This window comes from Eulemur rufifrons, chromosome 15 (genome assembly GCF_041146395.1).
Source record: "Eulemur rufifrons isolate Redbay chromosome 15, OSU_ERuf_1, whole genome shotgun sequence".
NCBI lineage: Eukaryota > Metazoa > Chordata > Mammalia > Primates > Lemuridae > Eulemur > Eulemur rufifrons.
In genome coordinates this window covers 52835879-52858761 of record NC_090997.1, presented here as the reverse complement: position 1 = coordinate 52858761, position 22883 = coordinate 52835879, and the positions used below count along the sequence as shown (strand labels likewise).

The window sequence follows — 22883 nt, the reverse complement described above, 5'->3', positions numbered from 1 at the left end:
CAGTTAAGTGTTCCCAGAATCTGCCTGAGTTATTAGGGAGGAGCAGCAACTCAGAAACCAGGCTGGCAGGAAGAGATTTCAGCACCTCTCGTGTGATAGATGCCTAAATACATTTTGTATTGTATGTCTTTGAGGGTAGGGTTTCTATGTAGAAGTAGGCTGGTGGGGATGAGATGAATAAGTGGATATATGATATCAAGGCAAGAAATAATAGGCAGATAAAAACAGGAAAAAAAAAATCTTGGAACGTGGGACAAAAGAACTGTCAAATGGAGAAATCAGAAAAGTGCTTGAACGTAACGAGGAAAGCCAAAGGAGGCAGGATAACTGAGCTAAAAGGGAAGCATAAGAACACCTAGATAACTGGGTATGTACAACTGTGGGTGTTTACATAGTGTAATGAATGATAAGCTTCTAAACATTTTTGAAAACACTTATTTTTTTTTTGAGACAGAGTCTCACTCTGTTGCCTGGGCTAGAGGGAGTGCCATGGCGTCAGCCTAGCTCACAGCAACCTCAACTCCTGGGCTCAAGCGATCCTCCTGCCTCAGCCTCCCAAGTAGCTGAGACTATGGGCATGTGCCACAATGCCCAGCTAATTTCTTCTATATATATTTTTAGCTGTCCATATAATTTCTTTCTATTTTTCGTAGAGACAGGGTCTCGCTCTTGCTCAGGCTGGTCTCGAACTCCTGAGCTCAAACAATCCGCCTGCCTCGGCCTCCCAGAGTGCTAGGATTACAGGCGTGAGCCACCGTGCCCGGCCTGAAAACATTATTTCATTTGCTCTTCACAATAACTATGTTAGGTGCAACAATTGATTGTTCCTATTCTTGACTCTTAAGAAAACAGGAATTGGAAAATTACTCATTTTTCCAAGGTCACATAGCTCTAAGTAGCTTTGCCAATACCCAGCTGAGTTACCCAGCACAATCACTCTTTCTGTCTCAATTTCCTCATGTATAAGATGAATAATAATGGTGTCCACCTCATAAGATGAGAAATAATGCTTACAAACACTTAGCATGGTGCTAGGCTCATAGTAAGTACCAATAAATGCTGGATATTGCTATTATTTCCACTGAGAGCTATAATTTGAATAACTTGATATTCACCAAATTTAATTTCTACTATACCCTATTGCATCTTTTATAATGTAAGTGGGCAAGTTATGCCTGTATATTTCCACATGTGTGTATTTCTAAGATGATTTTAACCCATGTGAAATCTGTCCTTAAACAATTGCCAAGTGTTAGGAGATTCTGTGTGTCTTGTGTTGTATCTTGTAGTTTTTGACCAGAAATCACATTTGACCTTTTGTGCAACAAATATCCTTTCACATTCTTCTACTGTTTGTTGAAGAAGGTAGACAATGTCTCATAAAATAGCTATGACATCTATAACTATATTATATTCCTTATAATATTTCATATATGTTTTATGTTTTCTTTTACATTCTTACCTCTAGTGACAGAGCTTCTTTTATTTTCTTAGTTTTATTTTTAAGGATGGGTCTCACTCTTTTGCCCAGGCTGGAGTGCAGTAGCGTGATCATAGCTTATGTAGCCTCTATTTCCTGGGCTGAAGTGAGCCCCACCTCAGCCTCCTGAGTAGCTAGGACTACCAGTGCACGCCACCACTTCTGACTAATTTTCCTCTATTTTTTTGTAGAGACAGGGTCTTGCTATGTTGCTGAAGCTGGTCATGAACTCCTGGCTTCAAGTGATCCTCCTGCCTCAGCCTCCCAAGGTGCTGGGATTACAGGTGTGAGCTACTACACCCAGCCCCTCAGAGCTTCTTTTAATATTTGCATTTTTGTAAATGTACCTTCAGTAGATATGCAGTGGACACACCAATATAATAAATTTATTTTTCAATAGTCTTTGCGTAGTTAGTTTTCTGGTTCAGAAAATGTGACTTAAAAAATTACCTGTGACTGTAAGGGAGTATTACTAACTATTTGGCTATAGTGCAGAAATTTGGTTCTTCTCTCAGACTCCCATTATAGTATACCCTTGGCATTCTCTGCATTTGTCACTCTCTGATTTCTTCATGTTTAGAGAAATTATTATAAGGTCTTAAACAACTTTGTTCAGTGTTAAAACAGCAGATAATCATTCTTCTTATCCAGGCTGATATAAGTTGAACATTCAAATCATCAAGCAGAAAGCATTCTGCATATTCCCAGGATATATAGCTTCTTTTCAAATCCAAAATGCTAAATGGATGTACATTTCCAAAACAAGTCTGGTTTGGGGTTGGCCTCTTACACTTAATTGGAACTTGTCTTTGCTGTGTTAACTCTACCTTAGAGGATATAATTTCTAGCTTTTAAATTTTTACCTAATGGTTTCTTGTTGTTTTATTTTTTGTATTTTACCTAATGGATTCAGAGCTCTGAATCATATCCTTGCAGTAACTCCTGCTTATACTCCTGGTACCTCAACATTGTATTTTGGAGAGGTTAAAGGTGGTTCAGATTTGTTGGCCTTTCTCATTATTGTCATGAATATATTTTTTTCTGATATGCCTTCTTGTAGTCTTTCCTAATACAAAATTCTAACGTCGCCCTTGCCTTTTCAAAAGACAGAGCTATGTATGGCTTTCCTGGCTGAAATTTCTTTAACCCAAGTAGGAAGAGAAGAGAATTTATCAGTGTTTAATCCTTTTAGAACTTGTGTGTGTCTTAGTATGTAAGGGAAAAGTTTGGGTTTCAGAGTCAGATTTAGGTTCAAATTATAGGGCCAGTGCTTTCTAGTTATGAGACCTTTGGGCATATTGTTTAACTTTCCTGCTATCAGCTTCATCATCTATAAAGGGGATTAATGATGCTCATCTCATTGAGTTGTTCAGACTTTTAATTAAAAGAATTGCTAGCACATAGGGGATGATCAGAATTGTTACTTCTTCCTAGGGAATTCCTTTTAGTTAGTGAATAAAATGGCTTATTTAGAAATAGTGAGCAAAATCCATCCTCCCCAAGTACAATAAGTTATTTATTATCCTTTGAAACCAATACATCTTGAAAAAGTTATAAAGTGTAGTGAGAAGGGTAGTATTGTTTTATTTGAACTCCAGTATGTAGAAATGTACTCATGAGCTTTGCTATGTTGATAGAGGCAGTCGAGTTAGTTGCCAAGTGGATTTTAGTGGTTTGTTATTTATCTCACTCTAAGCTAAAGGACTTGAAATGGTTCTCTAGCCACTAGTTCAAATTGGAAGCATCTCAGGCAGGTTTGAACTGATAGGACATAGCAGATATTTGGTTAATTTTTATGAGAATTGCTTGATATACTCCCCAGCCATTTGTACACTTTTCCCCCGAGTACTTCAAGTAGTATTAAGTAGTGCCCCTGTAATTATCCAGGAATTCCAACATAAAGGGGTACAAGGTCCTAATGTTATATAATCTATACTTAGAATTTTTACTCACTGTGTGTAGTTAAGTGAAATGTTCTGAGATGTGGTCTTGCAACCAGTTTGATATTTTTGTGGAATTGCTTTAGGTACATATACGAGTTTTGTGCTTTGTGTAGTTCTTTCAGGTGTCCAGTTCCCCTGGATAAACTAATTTTAAAAATCATCAAGAATATTGGAATTTAATATAATAGTTCTTTATTTTTTTAAGTACTAATTATTTGTCTTAGTGGAATACTATTTCTATTGAAGGAAATCCGCCTCATTTCCATTTGTTATTTTTTACTACTTTCTGTATAATTGGAAAAAGCAAATGTAAGTATGGTATCTATGCATTTCTGTCTACTCTCAGTTGATCTAGCAATAATATAAACAGAAACAGGAATAACAGCATGGTTGTACATTTTGTTCTAAATAATCCTTATTAATAATTGCTAGGTACGTTGCATAAAGCCTTCTATTCCAGATCACTAAGAAAATCTCTTAGTATTTCCCTCTCTTACTTTGGTAATCTCAATTTCCTTCAGCTATATTTCTATTAAAGTCTACAGATATCTAAATTTTCAACTGAATTAAGCAGCAAAGGTTAGTAAATGATGAATCTAAATTTGAGGCAATATTGAATTGTTTTATTATTTTATGAAGAGTAACTTTAATATTTATTATTTTCCTACTATGTGAAAATGATTATGAATTTTTTTGGACTAAGGTACTAAGATTCTATCCAGCACAGTTTTTTGTCCTGGCACAAGTCCTCTGTCTTTTCTAAATAAGAAAAATATTTAAATTTTAAACTACTGCACATAAGCCAGATATACGTACCTTCCACTTGGTACATCCATGTCCTAAAGCCCTCAGGAGAAAATGGTTTAAAAAATTGTTTTCATGTCTAGATTGTAAGTAAAATCACTTGTCATATGTGAGTTGCAAAATGCAGACCTTCATTCTGAAGCTGCCTGTTTCTCATTTGGATCTGACATATTAAAAAGCATATAATTAATGGTTGACATTAGTAATTAACATTAACTTTATGGTGCTTAATATGCCATCATTCATCCATCAAATAACCAGAAATGCATAATGTCTTGGCATAAAGGTTTTAATTATATAAAACGGTCCTTCGGTTTTCATATGGTATAAATGAAAAAAACCCAAAATGTATTTTAAAAAGAATTTTATAAGCATTTGTTGAATGTTAGCTGTATTTTTATTTCTTTTTAGGAGTATGCATCAACAATTGTGTCAGGAACTTCAAAGGGACAGTGTCGACCTCATTGTACAGTCTTCATTATCGGCTAAAGAGCGCCACCTTGCTGCAGTAGCCAATGCACTATGGAGACATTTCTTTTCATTTTTGAAGAGCCAGAGAATGTCACAGGCAGTGCCTCTCTCACAACTTGCGGATACAGCTGCAGGTCAGCGTTAATTGTTGATTTGCTAATTACTTTCTCTTTTTGCAGACTCTTCGTCAGTATTTTCTTCTGTAAACTCTTGCTTTACTATAGTGTAACAAGCATTTGACAACCAGAAAGATGAAACAAATTACATATTTTTAAATTGGAATTCTTTGGCTTATTATTAAAAATTAAATGATTATTTGCTAAAAATAAAAGATAATTTTCAATATTAAAATTTTGAATGTACATAAACTTTTGTGCACATAATATTTGGAAAGTAAATTAGCATTTGATCATGTCTCATTCAAGTAGTTTATTTTCAAATTGTATAAGCAGATATCTAGGTATAAGATGAAGTTAATTTGCATAAAGAGCAAAAGAATGTAAAATGAATACCACTTCAACACCAAGAGGGTGAGATCACAATGATATTAAACATGTAGAATGTTACTGTTCTGACTTCTAGATTCTATTTTAGGTTGTAATTTTTACTTAATTTTATTATTAGCCTAAGGTCTAGGGGACTTTGGAACACATGACATTATAGGCAAGAATTTGAATATATGTGCATATATGCAGTTTTCTAAGGAGAGGCCATTTTCTTTCTCAAAGGTATATTTTCCCAAAATATATTAAGAAGCACTGGGATAGACAAGAATGAATATGGTGACTACATGTATTTAAATGAAGTTTTAATGTATTTGAAAATAATGCTTTTAAAAGCCTAAAATCTAAACCAGTGTTTATTTTACCCTGGTGTAAGTGAGGAAAGCTGAACTGAAAGTACTAGTAAAAGACTAAATGACATAAATTTGAAAAAATATTGAATTCTGATAGCACTTCTATAATTAAAACTTTACAATGAAAGATTAAAGAATTGTGACAGGACAATGGTTGTCTAACTACTTAATGTCTAGGAAAATAAATATTGATATTCAATCAGTTTAACCAAAGCAATCATTAATAGCCAATATAGCTTATCTGTCTTACATTCATCGTCCCAACTGCAAGTCAGTCAACAAAAGTAATATCACATCATTTTAGTCACTGCTGTCTTAGGTGCTGAAAGTAAATGATATATAAATATGAGGCAAAACGGGTGGGCTTTGGGTGTGACTTGAAATAAAGACTTGATAGTTTAGGAAATAATGATTTTCTTCATTTAAAAAAAAGTCACTAAATACCCACTTTTATAGGCTTTGAGGATATACCAGCAAAACAGAGGACAAGAATACCTTTTGTCATAGAGCTTATAGCCTGATTGGGGGAGACCAAAAAATAAAGAAATAAAATGTGTAATGTATTAAATGGTGATAAATGCCATGGGAAAAAAAAAATGAAAATACAATAGAGGATGGGAATGACGAAAGCCAGAGGCAGGTTATGATTTTAAATGGATTGGTCAGGAAGATCTGAGTAAGTAACATTTGAACAAAGGAGATGAGAGACCACACTATGCTGAAGTCCAGAGGCAAGAGCATGTCTGGGGTGTTTGAGAAACTACAGGGAAGCAGTAAAGGCCCATATGGAATAAGAAAAAGAAAGAGAAGTCAGAGATGTAGTCACAAGGTAATGGAGAGCTAGTATATGTTCTGCCTTGATTGTAAAAACTTTTGCTTTTACTCTGAAATTGGAAGCTATTGGAAAGTTTTGAGTAGAGGAATGATATAATCCCTCTGACTGCTAGGTGGAGACTAGACTTACAGGGAGGCAAGAGGAGAAGCAGGGCGGCCAATTAGAGAATTATTACAAAAACCCAGAAATGAGCAGTTTGGGCTAGAGTGGTTACAGGAGCAGTGGTGAGAAGTGGTCATATTTCCCATCTGAAGGTAAAGAAAGTATTTTGAAGGTAGAGTTGACAGAATTTGCTAAGTGGATAAGATACAGTAACCAAAATAGATAAAGAGGAGAGCGATAGCCATTTGCTGAGATGAGGAACATTGTGGCAAGAGCAGATTGGATGAGGGAAGATGAAGATTTTTACTTTGGACATATTGTTTTAGATGTCCATCAGAATCCAAGTAACTGTGTTAAGTAGGCACTTGGATAATGAGCCTAGGGTTCAGAGAAGAGGTCCTAGCTGGAGATTTAAATTTAGTAACTATCCATGTATAAATAGTCGTGAAACTGGATGAAATTTCCAACTGAGTAAGTATAGGTGATAAGAGAAGTTTGAGATCTGGGCCCTAGGGTAGTCCTATGTTCAGATTTGCAGGGTAAGGAGAAACAAGAAAGGAGACTGAAAAGGAGTACGGGTGAGGTAAGAGGAAAACCAAGAAAGTGTGGTGCCCTGCCTGGTATCCAAGGAAGGGAAAATGAACAACAGCTCAAGTGCTGCTGGTGGGTCAAGTGAGATGAGGTCTGAGAATTGATCACTGGACTTAACAAGAGTGAAAGCACTGGTGACCTGGAAGAGCATTTTACGCATAGTGGAGAGGCAAAGTCCTGACTGAAGAGGATTCAAGAGAAAAATGTGAAAAGAGGAATTGCAGGCTGCAAATGTAGATAAATCTTTTTTTAATATTGCTGTTTAAGAGAAGTAGAAAAATGGGAATATGAACTTGAGGGGTCAAAGGGGAGTTTTTGTTTTTAAATAACGTGAGAAATTTCAGTATATTTATAATGCTGACAGGAACATTCCAGAATGAAAGAAGGTTTGATGGTACAAGAAAGTCACTTTTGTTTTAGTGCCAAGAGAAGATGGGATCCTATAGAGGACTTGGCCTCAGTTCATCTATAGTAGCAGAAGAGAAGGCAGAGTAAATGGGCCCAGATGGAGGCAGCTGGGTCAGTGTAGTAGAAGCTTGTGGTAGTTCTCTTCTGATATTTCTCATTTCTCTGTGAAGCAGTAAGGCCGTTATCTGAAAGTGAGGAAGGGGGAGATGGTGCTGGTTGTTAATGAAGAGTAAAGAGAAGGTATGCAAGAGTCCTCTAAGAGAATAGAAGACTGAATGCAGACTAAGGAAATGTAGTAGGAATGCTGGCCAGTTCTAAGAGCCTACTTGAGGTTTGTAGTTATAAATTTAAAGTGTTATCAGTCAGCATGGTTGTTCCCCAGTCATCTATACTGGTGCAGGTAGAGGTACATGTGGGGAAAAGGCTAAGAGTTAGAATTAAACAGGTGATGTTTTTTCTAGGCAAGTATCCAAATCAAGAAAGGAGTAAGGGAATTTGTGATATAAACAAATGAGTATAATAATGGACCATGCAATCAAGCTGCCTAACGAGGAAGGGCTAGGGAAAAAGTTGTAGGATCAATGGAATGCAGGTCCTGATGGAATCAAAGAATGGTTGGAAAACTAGTTTGGTGTCAAAAAGCAAAATGATAGAGATTATAGTTTTTGGTAATGCCAGGGTCTCTGAGTATCACCATGGCAGTGAATGCCTGAAGTAGAATGAAGTATAGGTTCACTGGAGGAGAAAGGGCCCAAGAAATCGACAGATTTATGATACTGGAAGAAAAATCATAAAGGATTATGAAGGAGTGCTGTTGGAGAAAATGATAGTGAGCTATAGGGAATGAGAGGTGAACTAGGAAGCTGTAGGTGAATGCAACAAGGAGAGTTAGTGGCTGTTAAAATCGGATGATATAAGATTCAAAGCTAGGATTTTCAGGGAGGAAGAAGGGAGAATAGTCTAGAAGCAGCAACGTGAACCAAGAAGTAAACTTACCCTATCTGTAGGTCAAGTGGTATGAGGGGAATGGAAGAATGAACAGCTACCATTTGAGAGAGTTCATAGCAGATAATGTTTAATGGACAATTTATTGACAAATTAATATAGTACAAATTGAGTTGATGGGTTCCCAGGAAATCACACAATAAAGTATATTTCTTTAGCTTGGTTAACTAAGGAATTCTAGTTCCTAGACTGTGAGTTCCGAAGGAAGTGGGGTGTCATTGATTATAGGAGTTCACTGTTTGATAGAAGAGAATGTCCAGTGTCTACGGTGAAAGTGAACTATTCACCTGTGGCAGGTGGCAAGTAAATTAGTTTAATTGGAAAAGAGTTGGATGCTACAAATATCTTTTTAATGGGTCTTTTGAATGATAGAGGCACATTAGCAGAAACCTCAGGCTTAGAATTTGGGATATGAGGAAGCCATTATAGATCCATGATGATAATGTTAATATAGATTCCTTCTAGACCCTTTCTTGGAGATCTAGATGATGCTACAGAAATTTCTTTGACAACATGAATTTAGTTCCATTTTAGCTTTTTGTTTGTTCTACACTTTTAAATAGGACATTTTATTATTTGGTACTTTTTAAAATCACTATATAATTTTAAGGGAAGAGAGAGTTTTAACAAATTTCTCACATTAAGTTTCTCTCATTTTTAAATCTAGATTTTACTTTGCTGGCAATGGACATGCCAAGCACGGCTCCATCAGATCTTCAGCCTCAGCCAGTTATATCAATAATTCAACTTTTTGGTTGGGATGATATCATCTGGCCCCAAGTTGTAGCAAGATATTTAAGCCATTTCCTACAAAATAGGTGTGTATTTTTATTTCAGTCATATACATTAATGCAAGTCCATTATAGATCAGTACCCTAGGAAGGTAAGAATTTTCACAAATGAAAACTGATCTTTTACTACTTATACTTTCACTTTGGCAGGTTTTTGTTTGCAGATATATTGGCATTTTGACAGTAATAGTGGGACAGTTGACTTATGTTTCCTGGCCTCCTTTTTTTTTTTTTTTAAAAAGTGTTTTTGGTTAAGCCCTTTCAAAACTGTTTTTGTAAGACTGCCTTATCACCTTTCCACAATTACCCATTGTGAAAGAAATTATACAATTATTGTTGAATCTATAAAATACTGGTATACTATTGCAGTTTTAGATTTAATAATTTTCCTTTTTGCAGCTAGATTTTTAAGATTTGACTCTAAATTGTGAGATCATGAACAAGGTACTTGACCTGAAGAATGGCTTTCTTTCTTTTTTTTTGGAGACAGGGTCTCTGTCACCCAGGCTAGAGTACAGTGGCGTTATTATAGCTCACTGCAACCTCAAATCCTCAACTTCAAGCAATCCTCCTGCCTCAGCCTCCCGAGTAGCTGGGACTACAGGCGTGTGCCACCACACCTGACTAATTTTTCTGTTTTTTCTAGAGATGGGATCTCCCTTTGTTGCTCAGGCTGGTCTCTTACTCTTGGCCTCAAGTGATCCCCCCTCTTGGGCATCCCAAAGTGCTAGGATTACAGGCGTGAGCTACAGCTCCCAGCCAACAATAGCTTTCTTATCTATCTATAAGTATCTCTTGCTGCCACATTACACAAGAGATCTGAGGAAGCTTGATAGAAAAAAATATACAGTAAGTAAAGTTACAATAGAAATAGTGTAGAATGATCAGGGAGATTTGAATAGGAACATCAGGATGGGAGAAAATAAAATAAATATATAGGCCCAAGAGGTCAATGTAGTTCTTGTCTAAGTTGCCAGTCAGTGGAAATGAAGAGAAATGTAGTTGGTAGGTAAATCTTGTCCTAAGGAGGCTCATTAAGCAGTCATTAATCTTACATTTTCTAATGGGGCTTTTAGTTGTAAAGTAAAGAAGTTAACTTTAGTTGGATTATTTTTAGAATTCTATCTAGCTTGATAATTCTATAATAATCAACATTTATATTATTGGATAAAGACTTTTGCTGAAATTTGAAATAATTTTCATTTTAAAAATAATATTATTGGTGTAATATTAACAGTTGAAGAAACTGAAATGCAAAAGTATTTAATAGCTTTGGGAAAGTTACACAGGTAATAAATGACCAGTCTGTGTTAATATGTCTTGTATACTCTTTTATGACAAGTTATATTCAAAGTATTTCAAAATAGCATTTTTAGAGTTGTGATTTGTATGTATTTTTTAAATTTCTGACTTTACATAACATTTTCTATTTAGGTTAAGACCACCCCCATGCTTATACCCTGACTTATAAATGAATTAGAAATCAGATGTAGCCAGGCCTTTGACTCCCTGGAAAGAATTTTTTAAAATTTTTGGCAGACGTTGTCTTGGAACTCTGTGCGAGGTGATCTTTACTAATGACTGCCTGTGGAATGGGGGAGCAGGAAAGGGTGGGATGGGAATGGGAATGTCAGGAGACCCACACAGGAATATGTTTTGTCTTTAATTTTTTTTTGTACCTATATGATCGTGACCACTTCTCTGTTTACTTACTCTAAGGGCTACTGTTTTTATTCTACTTGCCACTTCATTATTATCTCACTTTGCTAGTTATAAGCCCCTTACTATATTTTTTCTTATTCTTTTCCTTGTGATAAGCCTACACTTATGCCATTAGTGGAAAAAGGAAATTTAAAAATTAGAACATTGCAAATGAAAACAAGAATATTTAACATATCTTTTTGGGTATATCTGTAGTGTTCATTTTCAGCAATCATGTCTACATTAGTATGTTCATCTGAAAAATAAGTGAGGCCAAGGAGTTGGGGGGAATGTTAGAATGTTTTTTATTATTTTTCTATACTCAGAAATATATTGCCATTTTTGTTTTGGGGTTTTTAAAAAATATTTGTCAACTTGTTTTTACAGCACATTATGTGAAGCACTTTCTCATTCAGGCTATGTATCTTTTCAAGCCTTAACTGTAAGATCATGGATCCGTTGTGTTTTGCAAATGTACGTAAAAAACCTCTCTGGGCCTGATGATTTGTTCATTGATAAGAATCTGGAACAGGCAGTTGGTAAGTGTTGTAGGCTTTCTTAGGGGGATTGTGGTATCTATGGAAAGCTTTTGCTGTCTAGATCATTTGTTATGTAAACTAATAGAAAATAAACAAAATATATTTGTAATTAGGTATAAATATAAGCAGACATTTATTTCATTGTACAGCCTGTTCCTTTTTTGATAATTTTCTATTATTGTGTATGACAAATTTCTGTGCTATAAAGATAAAAGAACTTGTTTCCTTGGAAGCCAAGAACAAAAACTTCCTCCTCGGGTGACAAGCTATTTTTTTTTTTTTTTTAACCCTGAAGAAACTAATCACAAAAAAAAGGTGGAAATCTGAAGTAAATAACCAGATATCACACTACAAATGCCCTTAAAAAAAAATCCAATTATAATTCCCTCCTATTTTATATTAGACTTTGCCTTTCTTCTGCTTTACTATTAGTCACTGAGTGATACGTGCACTTTTTTTTTTTTAAGTATCCCATAGGGTTCTGTTGTCTGTAAGACATACCTTTTCCTAAAGCTATTGTTTATAGCCACTTGTTAATTTCATGAAGGTTGGCCTGAAAAAATGTTCCAAATTTACTTTGATATTTTATTACATCAGTTGGCTTTAACTGAATAACTTTTTGGGGTAGGATGTTTATACTGAGAGAAACTTAATTCAAAGTCTTTAATTTCATGGAAATTTAAATTTTAAAAGAAAACATGTCATAAATGAAGAATGCTACATTCCCTTTTCTCATGTATATAAAATTTTATATTTTATTATATGAGTTTATGTAACAAATATAAATATTATATAATTTTATTTTATTTTAACAGAAAAAGAGTACATGGAACAGTTGACTGAATTGACAAGGTTACTATTTAAACTCCCAGAAGTAAAGAGTATTTTCTCAAAGGCTCAAATTGAATATTTACCCATCCCAGAAGACCCTAAAAAAGCACTTGTTCGCTTCCTTGAGGTAATTTTTATTTATTAGTATAATTGTCCAGATCAATATAATTATTTTTCAGAAAAACCAGAAGTATTTTTAAAGTTTTTCTGTAAAATGAATTCTTATAAATTGAATTATATTATTGGTTGCCTGCTATTATAAACTTCTGGAGGAAGAAAAATGTGAATCCAAGGTGTAGAAAAATTCACACTTAAGAACAGCAGAAAAATTGCATTTAATGAAGAATAATAAAACTAAAGAATACTACATAAAAGCTTTAATCCACGGCTAACTTAAATTACAGGAATATCTTATTGCTGAAAGTGCTGGACACAACATTCTTCAGATACCTGGGAATTAAATTTCCTTGTAAAGGATCCATAATAGTTCCAGTCTAATGTTTACCAGTCTGTAGCAAACAGTGTAAGCATAACCACCATCTACTTCATATGATAGTATGGTTGGGGCATTAAAATCCAATCCATTTGTTTTGTTTTGTCTCCATGATAAATAGTACCATTCAAAATTTCACTTTTAATTATTAATTTTACAGGAATATGTGTGATAGTATTCATTTTACAAAGCTAGATATGGTTGTTAATGTGTTTGTATTAGTGTCTTTTGTAAGGTATTCACAGTAAAATTTGGTTTATTTTTCTACAGAATGGTTGGTATTAGCTGCAGTGAAAATGTAACTAAAAACAACCTTTCTATAAATGTTAATTCTTCCATTCGTTTCCATTAAGTTCAAGTACAATTGAATGACAATTAGAGATATCATATAATTCCTCAAAATACTTACTAATAGTAAATGCAGGTGTAAAATACACATTTCTGTTGAGGCCTTTATTTCATTGTTGATTGGCTCTCAACCTGCAATTAACTAAACTCCTATGGTATGCTAGGAACCGTATTGGATCAGAAAGGGAAGTAGAAATCAAGCTCTGTCCATTGATAGTTTTCAAAGGCTCCCCTCTTTTAATTTGGCCCGAAATAATTGTTTTTTCATCACTGAGTAAATTGACAGTTTTTTGCTGAATGCTAGATAATATTATGCTAGAACTTCTTAGGGATTTGAAAAACGAAAAGTAGTCATTCTTGATTTCAGAACACTTTTACTTGTCTGAGAATACAAGATATATACAAAGGTTAAAATAATAACACAAAGTATTATATGCCAAGTGCCAGTTAGTTGATGGATCCATCAGTAAGTAAATAATTCAGAGCATTTTGGTATAAGAAGTATGGATTTTATCCTGTGAAGAGTGTGAAGGCTTTGTAAGTTTTTAAGTAGGTGTAATTTGATCAAATGACTTTACGAAAGTTAGTAACAGTAGTGTAGATTAAAGGTACAGGGAATTTTGGCCAGAAACTAACAAGGTTTTAAAGGAATTGAAGATTGAGTAGTTATGGGATTTCTGAATGAATATGAAATATATACTGTGTTTAGAAGAGTGATGATACATGAAGGAAAAATAGGAACATCATGATTTAGGGTGGGGAAGAAGTAGGGGATGAATTCTGTTTTAAACTTACTTAGTTCAAAGTTGTGTTGGGTCCCCAAGATTATCCGCAGGTTCACTAAAAGGACTCGCAGGACTCACAGTACAGCATGCAGTTGTACTCACAGCTATGACTTAATCCAGAGAAAGGGTACAAAGCATAATCAGCAAGGGGAAAAGGTACATGAGGAAGTATGGAGAAACCAGGCACAGCTTTCAAGAGTCTTTTCCCAGTGAATTTAAACAGGATATGCTTAATTCTTCCAGCCAGGAATTGTGACAAGACATGTGAAATATTGTCTGCCAGGGAAGCTCATTAGCTACTCAGTGCCCCTGGTTTTTATTGGGGACTGGTCCGTATGCCCTCTTTGCCTCACACTTACAGAATTCCAGACTTCAGAAGGAAAGCAGGTCTTCAGCATAAACCATAATGTTTGCACAGACAGTTTAGGTACAGTGAGCCATTCTTTTCAGGGAATGGTAGGAAGCCTCCCAAAATCTAAGACTCCAAATACTAGCCAAGGGCCAACCTTGCAAGCAGGATGTTTTAAGGGTGGCAGTCTTGGGTCTAGTATGTTAACTCTTTTCTAAATACAAATGATGATATGACATGAAAGAAATTACAGTCAAAGTACTGAAAAATACACATCTTTTAGTCTAGGAAGGTTAAAGCTAAACATAGAGGAATATCAAGATGTCTAGGGCATTGGTGTTCAAAAGTTCATAGACTCTTGGAGGTTATTGATACCACCAGCTCAAAGCTATCTTGACATTTATACAAACAGTGCAAAAGCTTTTGCATGAATCAACACTGTGGCCCAAGATTACACTAGTAGTCATGAAAATTTACACTTCCATGTACTCACAGAAAAAAAAAAATACAGTTTCACTTAAGAATATTTGTAATGAAGCAGTAGAATTATGAATTTTATTAAATTTTGACCCTTGAGTACATGTCATTTTAATATTCTATGAATGACAATGTAAAGTGCACTTAAAGCACTTTTGCTGCATACCAAAGCAATGTGGTTGTCTAAATGGAAAGCATTTGTGTGATTATTTGAGTTGCAAGCTGAACTGACTGCTTTTATCTTAAAAGAACAACTGACAAAGTATGGTTATTCAGACTTTGTTATTTGGCAGACATCTTCTCAGAAATGAATGGAGTGAGCCTATCACTTCAAAGAAAACAACTGACAGTATTTGTTGTTAATGATATAATTCAAACTTTCAAGAAAATTAGAATTTTGAAAACCTTGTATTTGCCATCATGAGATTTAGAGCTTCCTAATAATTAAAGACTTTTTTAATGAGAATGGTGGTGGTATTAACAAGCATGTTTTTTTTTCCAATATGAATAATGAAATGTGTCAATATTGGGAAAATAACTCAATGAACCAAAATTTTCCAAGTGACCAAGACAGGCTTTTTAAAAGCATTCATGTTTGTTAAGGATTCATTCAAAGTACAGGATAGACCAATGGCTTTTAACATAGTAGAGTACAAAATGTTCATTAACATGGTTTCAGATTCCCTGATTCATTAGATTCTGTGATTTAGTTAAACTAACCTTTATGAAATACTGCTTGCTAAGTTTTAGTATAATAGAAAAAGAGGAATTCCCGTAGTTAACTGAAAAATCTTTCAAAATACTTCTTTCTCTTCTAGCTACATATATTTGTGAGGCTGGATTTTTTCCAACTACAACCTATCATAATAAATTATATGCAGAAGAAGATATGAGAATTTAGCTGTCTTTTATTAAAACAAACATTAAAGAGATTTGTAAAAATGTTAAAAAAAATACTATTCTCACTAAATTTTTTTGTTTTGAAAAATAATCTTTCACTAAAATATATTGACATGTAATGTTCATTCTTTTTCAATGAATTATAAGTAATTTAAAATTTTCTAATATGGTAAATATCAATAGATATAAGTCAAATGAAAAACTCTTCAAGATTCTCAATTTTTAAGTTTGTAAAAGGGAACTAAGATCAAAAAGTTTGAGAATTTCTGGTTGAGGGAAAGAAATGTAGAAAACAAAGGGCAGAGAGCTAAATAGAAAAGAAGGGGATTAATCAGGTATATCTCTTGTCCTCATCTGCCTGTCTCATTCACTCAGGTTCACTGAGTTCCTTATCTTTTTTTCCATTTCACATTTTATTATCAACGTGGTCAACTTTAATGTCACCATGGATAACTTAAGCCCTCATTTCAAAGCTTCTCTAGTAGCTTCTCAGTCAAAGAAAGAGTCTTTACTTCTGCCCTACTTCATCCATTCCTTGCCTACTTCATCCACCCCTTCCATGACTAAACCCTGAGCTATGGACTCACTTGGAGCATCTGAAAGCTCCTTGTCTACTACCACATGTCCCTCCAGCTCATCAGTGGTCACATTTTGACCTTTTACTCCCTTTTATCCGAGTATGACATCCTCTCAAGGCCTCACTTCCTTCCCTGTTCACCTCAGTTAGGACCCTTTGGGCCTCACTTCAGCTACTCTTACCAACACCCTCACAATCTCAGCTCTTTTGTCTTTTGGTCACACCTACAAACCCTCAACCTTGGTTCACTGCAACCACTTGCTTTCTGTCCCTTGTCTTGTCTGCTGAGTGCTACAGAAGAAAAGTCACATAACTGTGTGCATTGGTGTCATTCATGGCCCAGTTTGGGTCACGAAATCCATTCTAAGGTTCTCAAAAATGGTTTGAAAATTTTACTACTTTCTTCAAACCTTCTAACCCATCTTTAGCCAGTCATCTTTTGATTCTTTTGTGCCTTTTCACCTCTGACTTATTCTTACCTTTCCTCAGTTTATTCTCTGATTTATTTCTCTTCTTCTTCCACTTTACTGTTCTTCTCTTACTGCCCCACCTCACATTTCTGTCCATCACCTTTCCATTTTGCCATCCCTACCCTCTCTGCCCCATTGTTTTTTTTTCTGGGAAAGTTAAGTTGGCATCAGATGGCTCATAAAGAAAATTCTGGGGAGATAATAAAGCTGAACTTTAGGGAGGTTTTACTTGTGAGAATTTTATATTACTTGTAGGTCTTCCTTGTTGGAATTTGAGGATTTTGAATTCTTAGTCATTTACTGGGAAATATGGTGAGCCAACTTGTTTGGAAATCTTGATGTGATTTGGTGACTAGCCACTTACACATCAGTTTCACGTTTCCTTTCATTAATACTTTGCTGAGTCAGACCTTCTATAAATATTGGCAAATTGATTTTTTAATTCTTCCCTTAACCTTTATTTTAATTATTAAAGTTAAGAATTCTTTTCACTTAGATTTTAATTTCTATGAGTCTTTATTGGAAAGTTAAGGATGAAGACTTAAATATATTTAAGAGAACTGTGTGTATGCATGTATTGTGTGTGTTGAGAGAAAATTATCTTTTTCAAAGTCTGTATTATATAAAACTTGGAAAGTTAAATAATGTTTCTCTTTATTTATAGGCTGTTGGAGTAACTTATGGGAATCTCCAGACACTTTCTGATAAATCTGCCATGGTCACAAAATCCTTAGAATACCTTGGTGAAGTATTAAAATATATAAAACCTTATTTAGGAAAAAAAATTTCCAGTGCAGGGCTGCAGCTGACTTATGGAATGATGGGTATGTATTCCTGACATTATTTTGCTAGTAACATTTTCTTAGGTTGAGCCTGTAGTATCATGGTTGATAGGAATATACTGGCTAAACCACTGCTCTCTATATATTCATAAGAATAATCTGAAATACAGTGATCTAGCTTAAAATAATTCATGTTGGCCTTACTGTACCTCTTTTCAGTATTGTGTTAATATTAAGGCTATGACCAATACAGAAAATATGCCAATACCAGTTGTTCTTAGTAGTCTGTTGTGAGTCACATTGTGAATACCCAAATAACTAAAATGGACCTTTTTTTAAATGTTCATTTATACTTTGCTAGTATTTTAAAAAAATCAGAAAACTATTACTTTCTTCTATTTTTATGGCCTGCTATGTATGAAGGAGGTTAGGAGAAGATTTAATACAACATGAAAAATATTTGTGTTTCAAATCTTCTTTCTCTGTGTTCTCTTTTCAAAAAGAAGTATTTTCTGTGCCTGTTCTAAACAATGGAGTTCAGCTTTCTTTAGGAAATCAGTAATTTGAATATTTTTGTTCACTAAAACCATGTTGCTAACCAAAAATAGAAACTGCATAAAGGTAAATGAGAAAGAGTTCCTTAGAAGTTTTTATATGGAATTTAGGTTTTTTTGGTTTTTTTATTTCTCTGTGGCCAAAACCTTGTATCTGTTCCCTTTAATCTTGTGAACATATGAATAAACCTGATTTGGGCTGTCTGAAACCTTTTATCTTTGTTGTGAAAGATAAAAGAGAGTGTAAAAATGTGTAAATATGGATAATGTATCTTGTAGTGAAAGTGCTAGCAATTCAAGCATCTTAATTTTAGAGAAAACTTAAGTGGGAATTTATTATAAATTTGACATAGTAAAATGTAGATTAGTAAATATTTTAATATTTAGGCTTATACTTTATTAGTCTCTAAAAAAATTTTCTGATGTTTCAAGATTTAGATTTTTGCCAAGCTACATGTATGATTTCAGGGTATGTCTTTATTTTACAAAATGTATGATAGCCTTATTGGGAACTACGAAATCACATTTGGATTATTGATATATAGACCTGCAGCAGAATTCTATTCATGAAGAATTGAGGGCCTTCTTTGTTTTGCTGCCTTGTTAATTTTTGACTTAGTGGCAGATAGATCTATATTCTTTCCTTTTGTCTAGGTCTCAAAGATTGGGAGTATACTGCTACAGTGTTGCCCATTTATTTACTTTTTATTCACTAGAAAGTAGGACAGGTAACTTACTGTTTTCTTCATCTTAAAGGTTTAGAACAAATGGAAAAAGAGCAAATATAAACATTTGAGAATTTGAACCTGCTTTAAAGTGCACTGGGGTTGAGATATCATAATCACTTGAGGGATACACTTAACCCCTGAAACTTTGTGCTTTGCTTACCTTACCAGTTCCTAAATGGAAAACCCTACTATTCACTAACAAGGCTGCAGGCCTACTAGTGGAAGGCACAAAACTGTTGATAAAATCACACTTTGTATTAAGGAAGGCATCTGGGATCTTAATTGTAGCTCAGTAATTTCTGAAAAGACAGGGTTGGTCCATCAATAATACCCTCAACTTCCCTCCTCTGTATATTGTTGTTTTTCTCTCATTCTTCGTAACTCATAATTTTCTGTTTCCATGCCTTTCCTTTTGATCATCCCTGTCTCTTTGGTCATTCTCCTCTTTTGGCTTTTTAATTGAAATTCAACCCATGACCCTTGGGTGCCCAACCCAAATTTCGCCTTCTTTCCCACATTCCCAAGTAGATTTGATCTTCTTGATGGCACTTCATCTGTCCTTTTCTTATGAAATTTTTAATAGCTTGCCATTTGTGTATTTAATGTGCTGCTATTAAATTTTCAACTTATTTAGGGTAATGGCCATATCTTTTGAATTTTTTATTCCCATTCTCATGTTGTATCTTGAATAAAAAAGAATATTTATTGAGTATATATATCAGGCACTGGATTAGAACTGGGGATACATCAGTTAAAGAGCTGCTTCAAGGTAGGAGATAGCATATACTACAGAAATACTTCTGAAATTTAATAATTTTATAACCCTAGCGATAATACATAATATATTTTTTAATGTTCTTAAGTGAGCAAAACTACTTTCTAACTGTAAAGGTTTTTAAATGAATATTGTGGTGATCCCAATTCTTTATGCATAGAGTAGAAAATAATTAAATACATAAGAACTTTTATAGTGGTTATCTTTGGATGGGAGGGGTTATCTTCATATTAATATTTTTCTGTATTTTCAGTTTCATCAGTAAATAAATAATATGTTTATAGCCAGGAAAAAAAATTAGTTTTTTTTTTTTTTTACAAAGCTACTGTATGTACTTCAACCTTTCCTAAAGTTTTTGACCTAAGGAATTTCTTTCTCTTCGTATTTCCTCTTTGCATTTTTAATACCCCCCACCCCTCACATACACACACACAAATATTCTTTGCTGAAACTTAAAAGAGTAAGGGTCTGATAGAGCAGTAAAACAGATACGTTATTTGTGCCTTATATGAACTCATAAAGCTTAAGGTCTTCAGCAAAGGATTTTAACCATTGCAGAAGATGAAATACAGTAGTCCCCCTTTATCTAGACGAGATCGGGCGTGTTCAGGGTGGTATAGCCGTAGACCAGTAGTCCCCCTTTATCCATGGGGGATATGTTTCAAAACCACCAGTGAATGCCTAAAACAGCTACAGTACTGAATACTATGTATAATGTGTTTTTTCCTATACATATGTACATATGATAAAGTTTAATTTATAAATTAGGCACAATAAGAGATTAACAACAATAACTAATAATAAAATAGAACAATTAGAATACACTGTAATAAAAGTTATCTCTCTCTCTCTCTCTCTTTCTCTCTGTCATATCTTATTGCACTATACCATGGGTAACTAAACCGTGGAAGGTAAAACATACCTGTGTGACACCTGAGAGTGATGTGAATCATTTCAAATGTCAGTGGTGATGCCAGTTCCTCTTATGGGTATATTAATGTTAATTAGAGTGTAAATTCTTCTTATATTGCTGTCATACTGAAATTTTCTGCCTACTGAAAAAATGAGGAGCAAGCCAGCATTATTTAAAATATTGCTAAGGGAACATTATGTTTCTTTATGATTGATTATTATACTTTCTTTTATAACAGAAGATTAATGTTGCTGTTTGTTGTTCTTAGAAGTGATAATTGGTTGCATTTTTTTAACATCAATATACTCTTCCATAAGCATATTTTATATTTTCCTCCAGAGCTTGAATTTTAAACTTTTTGTTTGATCAAAATGACTTTGAATTTTATCATCTTATTTGCTTTTTTAGATGGAATAAAATATAAAAGTTTATGCAGTATATATACCGTTGTGCTATTTGGACAAGTGCTTAATCTCTTTTTAAATTCATTTTTCAATAAAGGAGACCTCAATAGCAATAATACATCCTAATGGGAATTATATATCTGCTTTTAATTACTTTCTTAAACAAAGGGTGCTCATTTGTTAAGCTTTACTATCATCAAATGTAGCAATTGACAGACTTCTAGCATCAAGGAAACCATAATATATTTCAAGTAGTAACGAAGTCTCTTTCTCTTCCTTCAGAATCAAAATTTTCTTTGTTTATATTAACTAATTGAAAGATGTAAAAAGTGAGGTTTAAGGAGGTTGAGTGATTGCTCCCCCCATGGTATTGCAGCTGATCCTATTTTTTTATTTTAACAATTAAATTAGTTATACCTCTTATTGTTGCAAACTGGATTGAAGCAGCCTGTAAAATAAGATAAAAATATAAAGAAATAGGGGTATCAAGAAAATAAATGCAGAGTAGCATGATAAGACCCAGAGAAAATTGGTATGAACACAAAAGCATAATGTATAATCCTACAGTATTTTTAAAGTTGGATTGTAAATTTACCCCTCAGCTTCCTAGCAGCCAAAGCAAAAAGGAAAATCTGATTAATTTCAATATTCAATCTTAATAGTCACATAATATATAAATACAATTCACTGTATGTGTGAGTTTATACAGGTTAAGTATTCTTTATCTGAAATGGTTGTGACCAGAAGTGTTTTGGATTTCAGCTTTTTGTTGATTTTAGAATATTTGCATTATACTTACCTGGTTGAGCATCTCTAATCCAAAGATCTGAAATCTGTAATGTTCCAATGATCATTTCCTTTGAGCGTCATGCCTACACTCAAAAAGTTTTAGATTTGGGGACATTTCAGACTTTCAGATTAGAGATACTCAACTTGTGTATATATATTAAGTGACAGTTGCTCAGAAAATGTTTTTCTTGATGCAGAACTATGAGAGAAATTTACGTCTTTATTGAATCATATGACTTAAGTTTTTTGATTTCTAGTATATGTCTCTTCCTACTGCTTATTTTAATTTGGTTTCATTTGTGTGCTTTAAATACAATTTTTTAATGGAATGACAAAATGTCCTGGTTAGAAGATAACCACAACTGCTGTTACTTCTTTTCTTTGTTAGGAATTCTTGTTAAATCATGGGCACAAATCTTTGCCACCTCCAAAGCCCAAAAATTACTATTCCGGATCATAGATTGTCTACTGCTGCCACACACAGTGTTACAGCAAGAGAAGGAACTGCCTGCACCTATGTCGACTGCAATTCAAAAGAGTCTTCCTTTGTATCTCCAGGTACATTTAATTAAAAATTAAATTTAATAATTTAATTAAAAATTTTTAATTTTTAAAAATTAAAAAAAAATTTTAAACAAAATTTTGCCATAAAACACAGTTTACTAAATGCAGATTTTAAAATCATGTATTATAACATCAGGTCTATATGTGGCACATCCATTGAACAAGTTTTAAATTTCTTTTGTGTTTGGCTTTGAAAACAAAGATGAAAAAGGCAAAATCTTTACCCTCAAGGAGCTTAAAGTTGATGGAGGTAGACTAACACAGACATTTATGGTCGGGTGCTCAGTATTTTCCTTAGAGATCTCGGCTATCTATCAATCAAGACTGGGGGTGAGGAGATGTAAGAGAAGACACTGTAGAGGATATTAGTTGTGAAAGAGCAGACTGGGTGAGAATTGGAGGGCTATTCCTCTCAGAGGGAGCATCATATACAAGGGCCTGAGCTTTAAGAAAATATGGCTCACTGGGGAAAAGCAAATAGTCGTGCTGTGGCTATAGAGTCATGAAAAGAGCCGTATAATGGAGGGCTTTACATGCCATGCCAAGAAGTTTGGACTTAATCTTTTATGTGGGGACTGTTGATGGATTTTGAGTTGAGCAGTAGAAGTGACAATCATA

The 22883-nt window shown here is 34.1% G+C and overlaps 1 protein-coding gene across 1 annotated transcript in view; it reads left to right on the top strand.

The window, feature by feature from the left end:
- MMS22L (MMS22 like, DNA repair protein) overlaps positions 1-22883 on the top strand; it is a 124733-nt gene that overhangs the window by 83759 nt on the left and 18091 nt on the right. Inside the window, exons 14-19 of the mRNA XM_069488296.1 lie at positions 4639-4832; positions 9163-9313; positions 11375-11526; positions 12342-12484; positions 17421-17580; positions 22090-22259. Of these exons, the coding sequence (XP_069344397.1) occupies positions 4639-4832; positions 9163-9313; positions 11375-11526; positions 12342-12484; positions 17421-17580; positions 22090-22259 (970 nt within the window). The remainder of the gene's footprint in view (positions 1-4638; positions 4833-9162; positions 9314-11374; positions 11527-12341; positions 12485-17420; positions 17581-22089; positions 22260-22883) is intronic.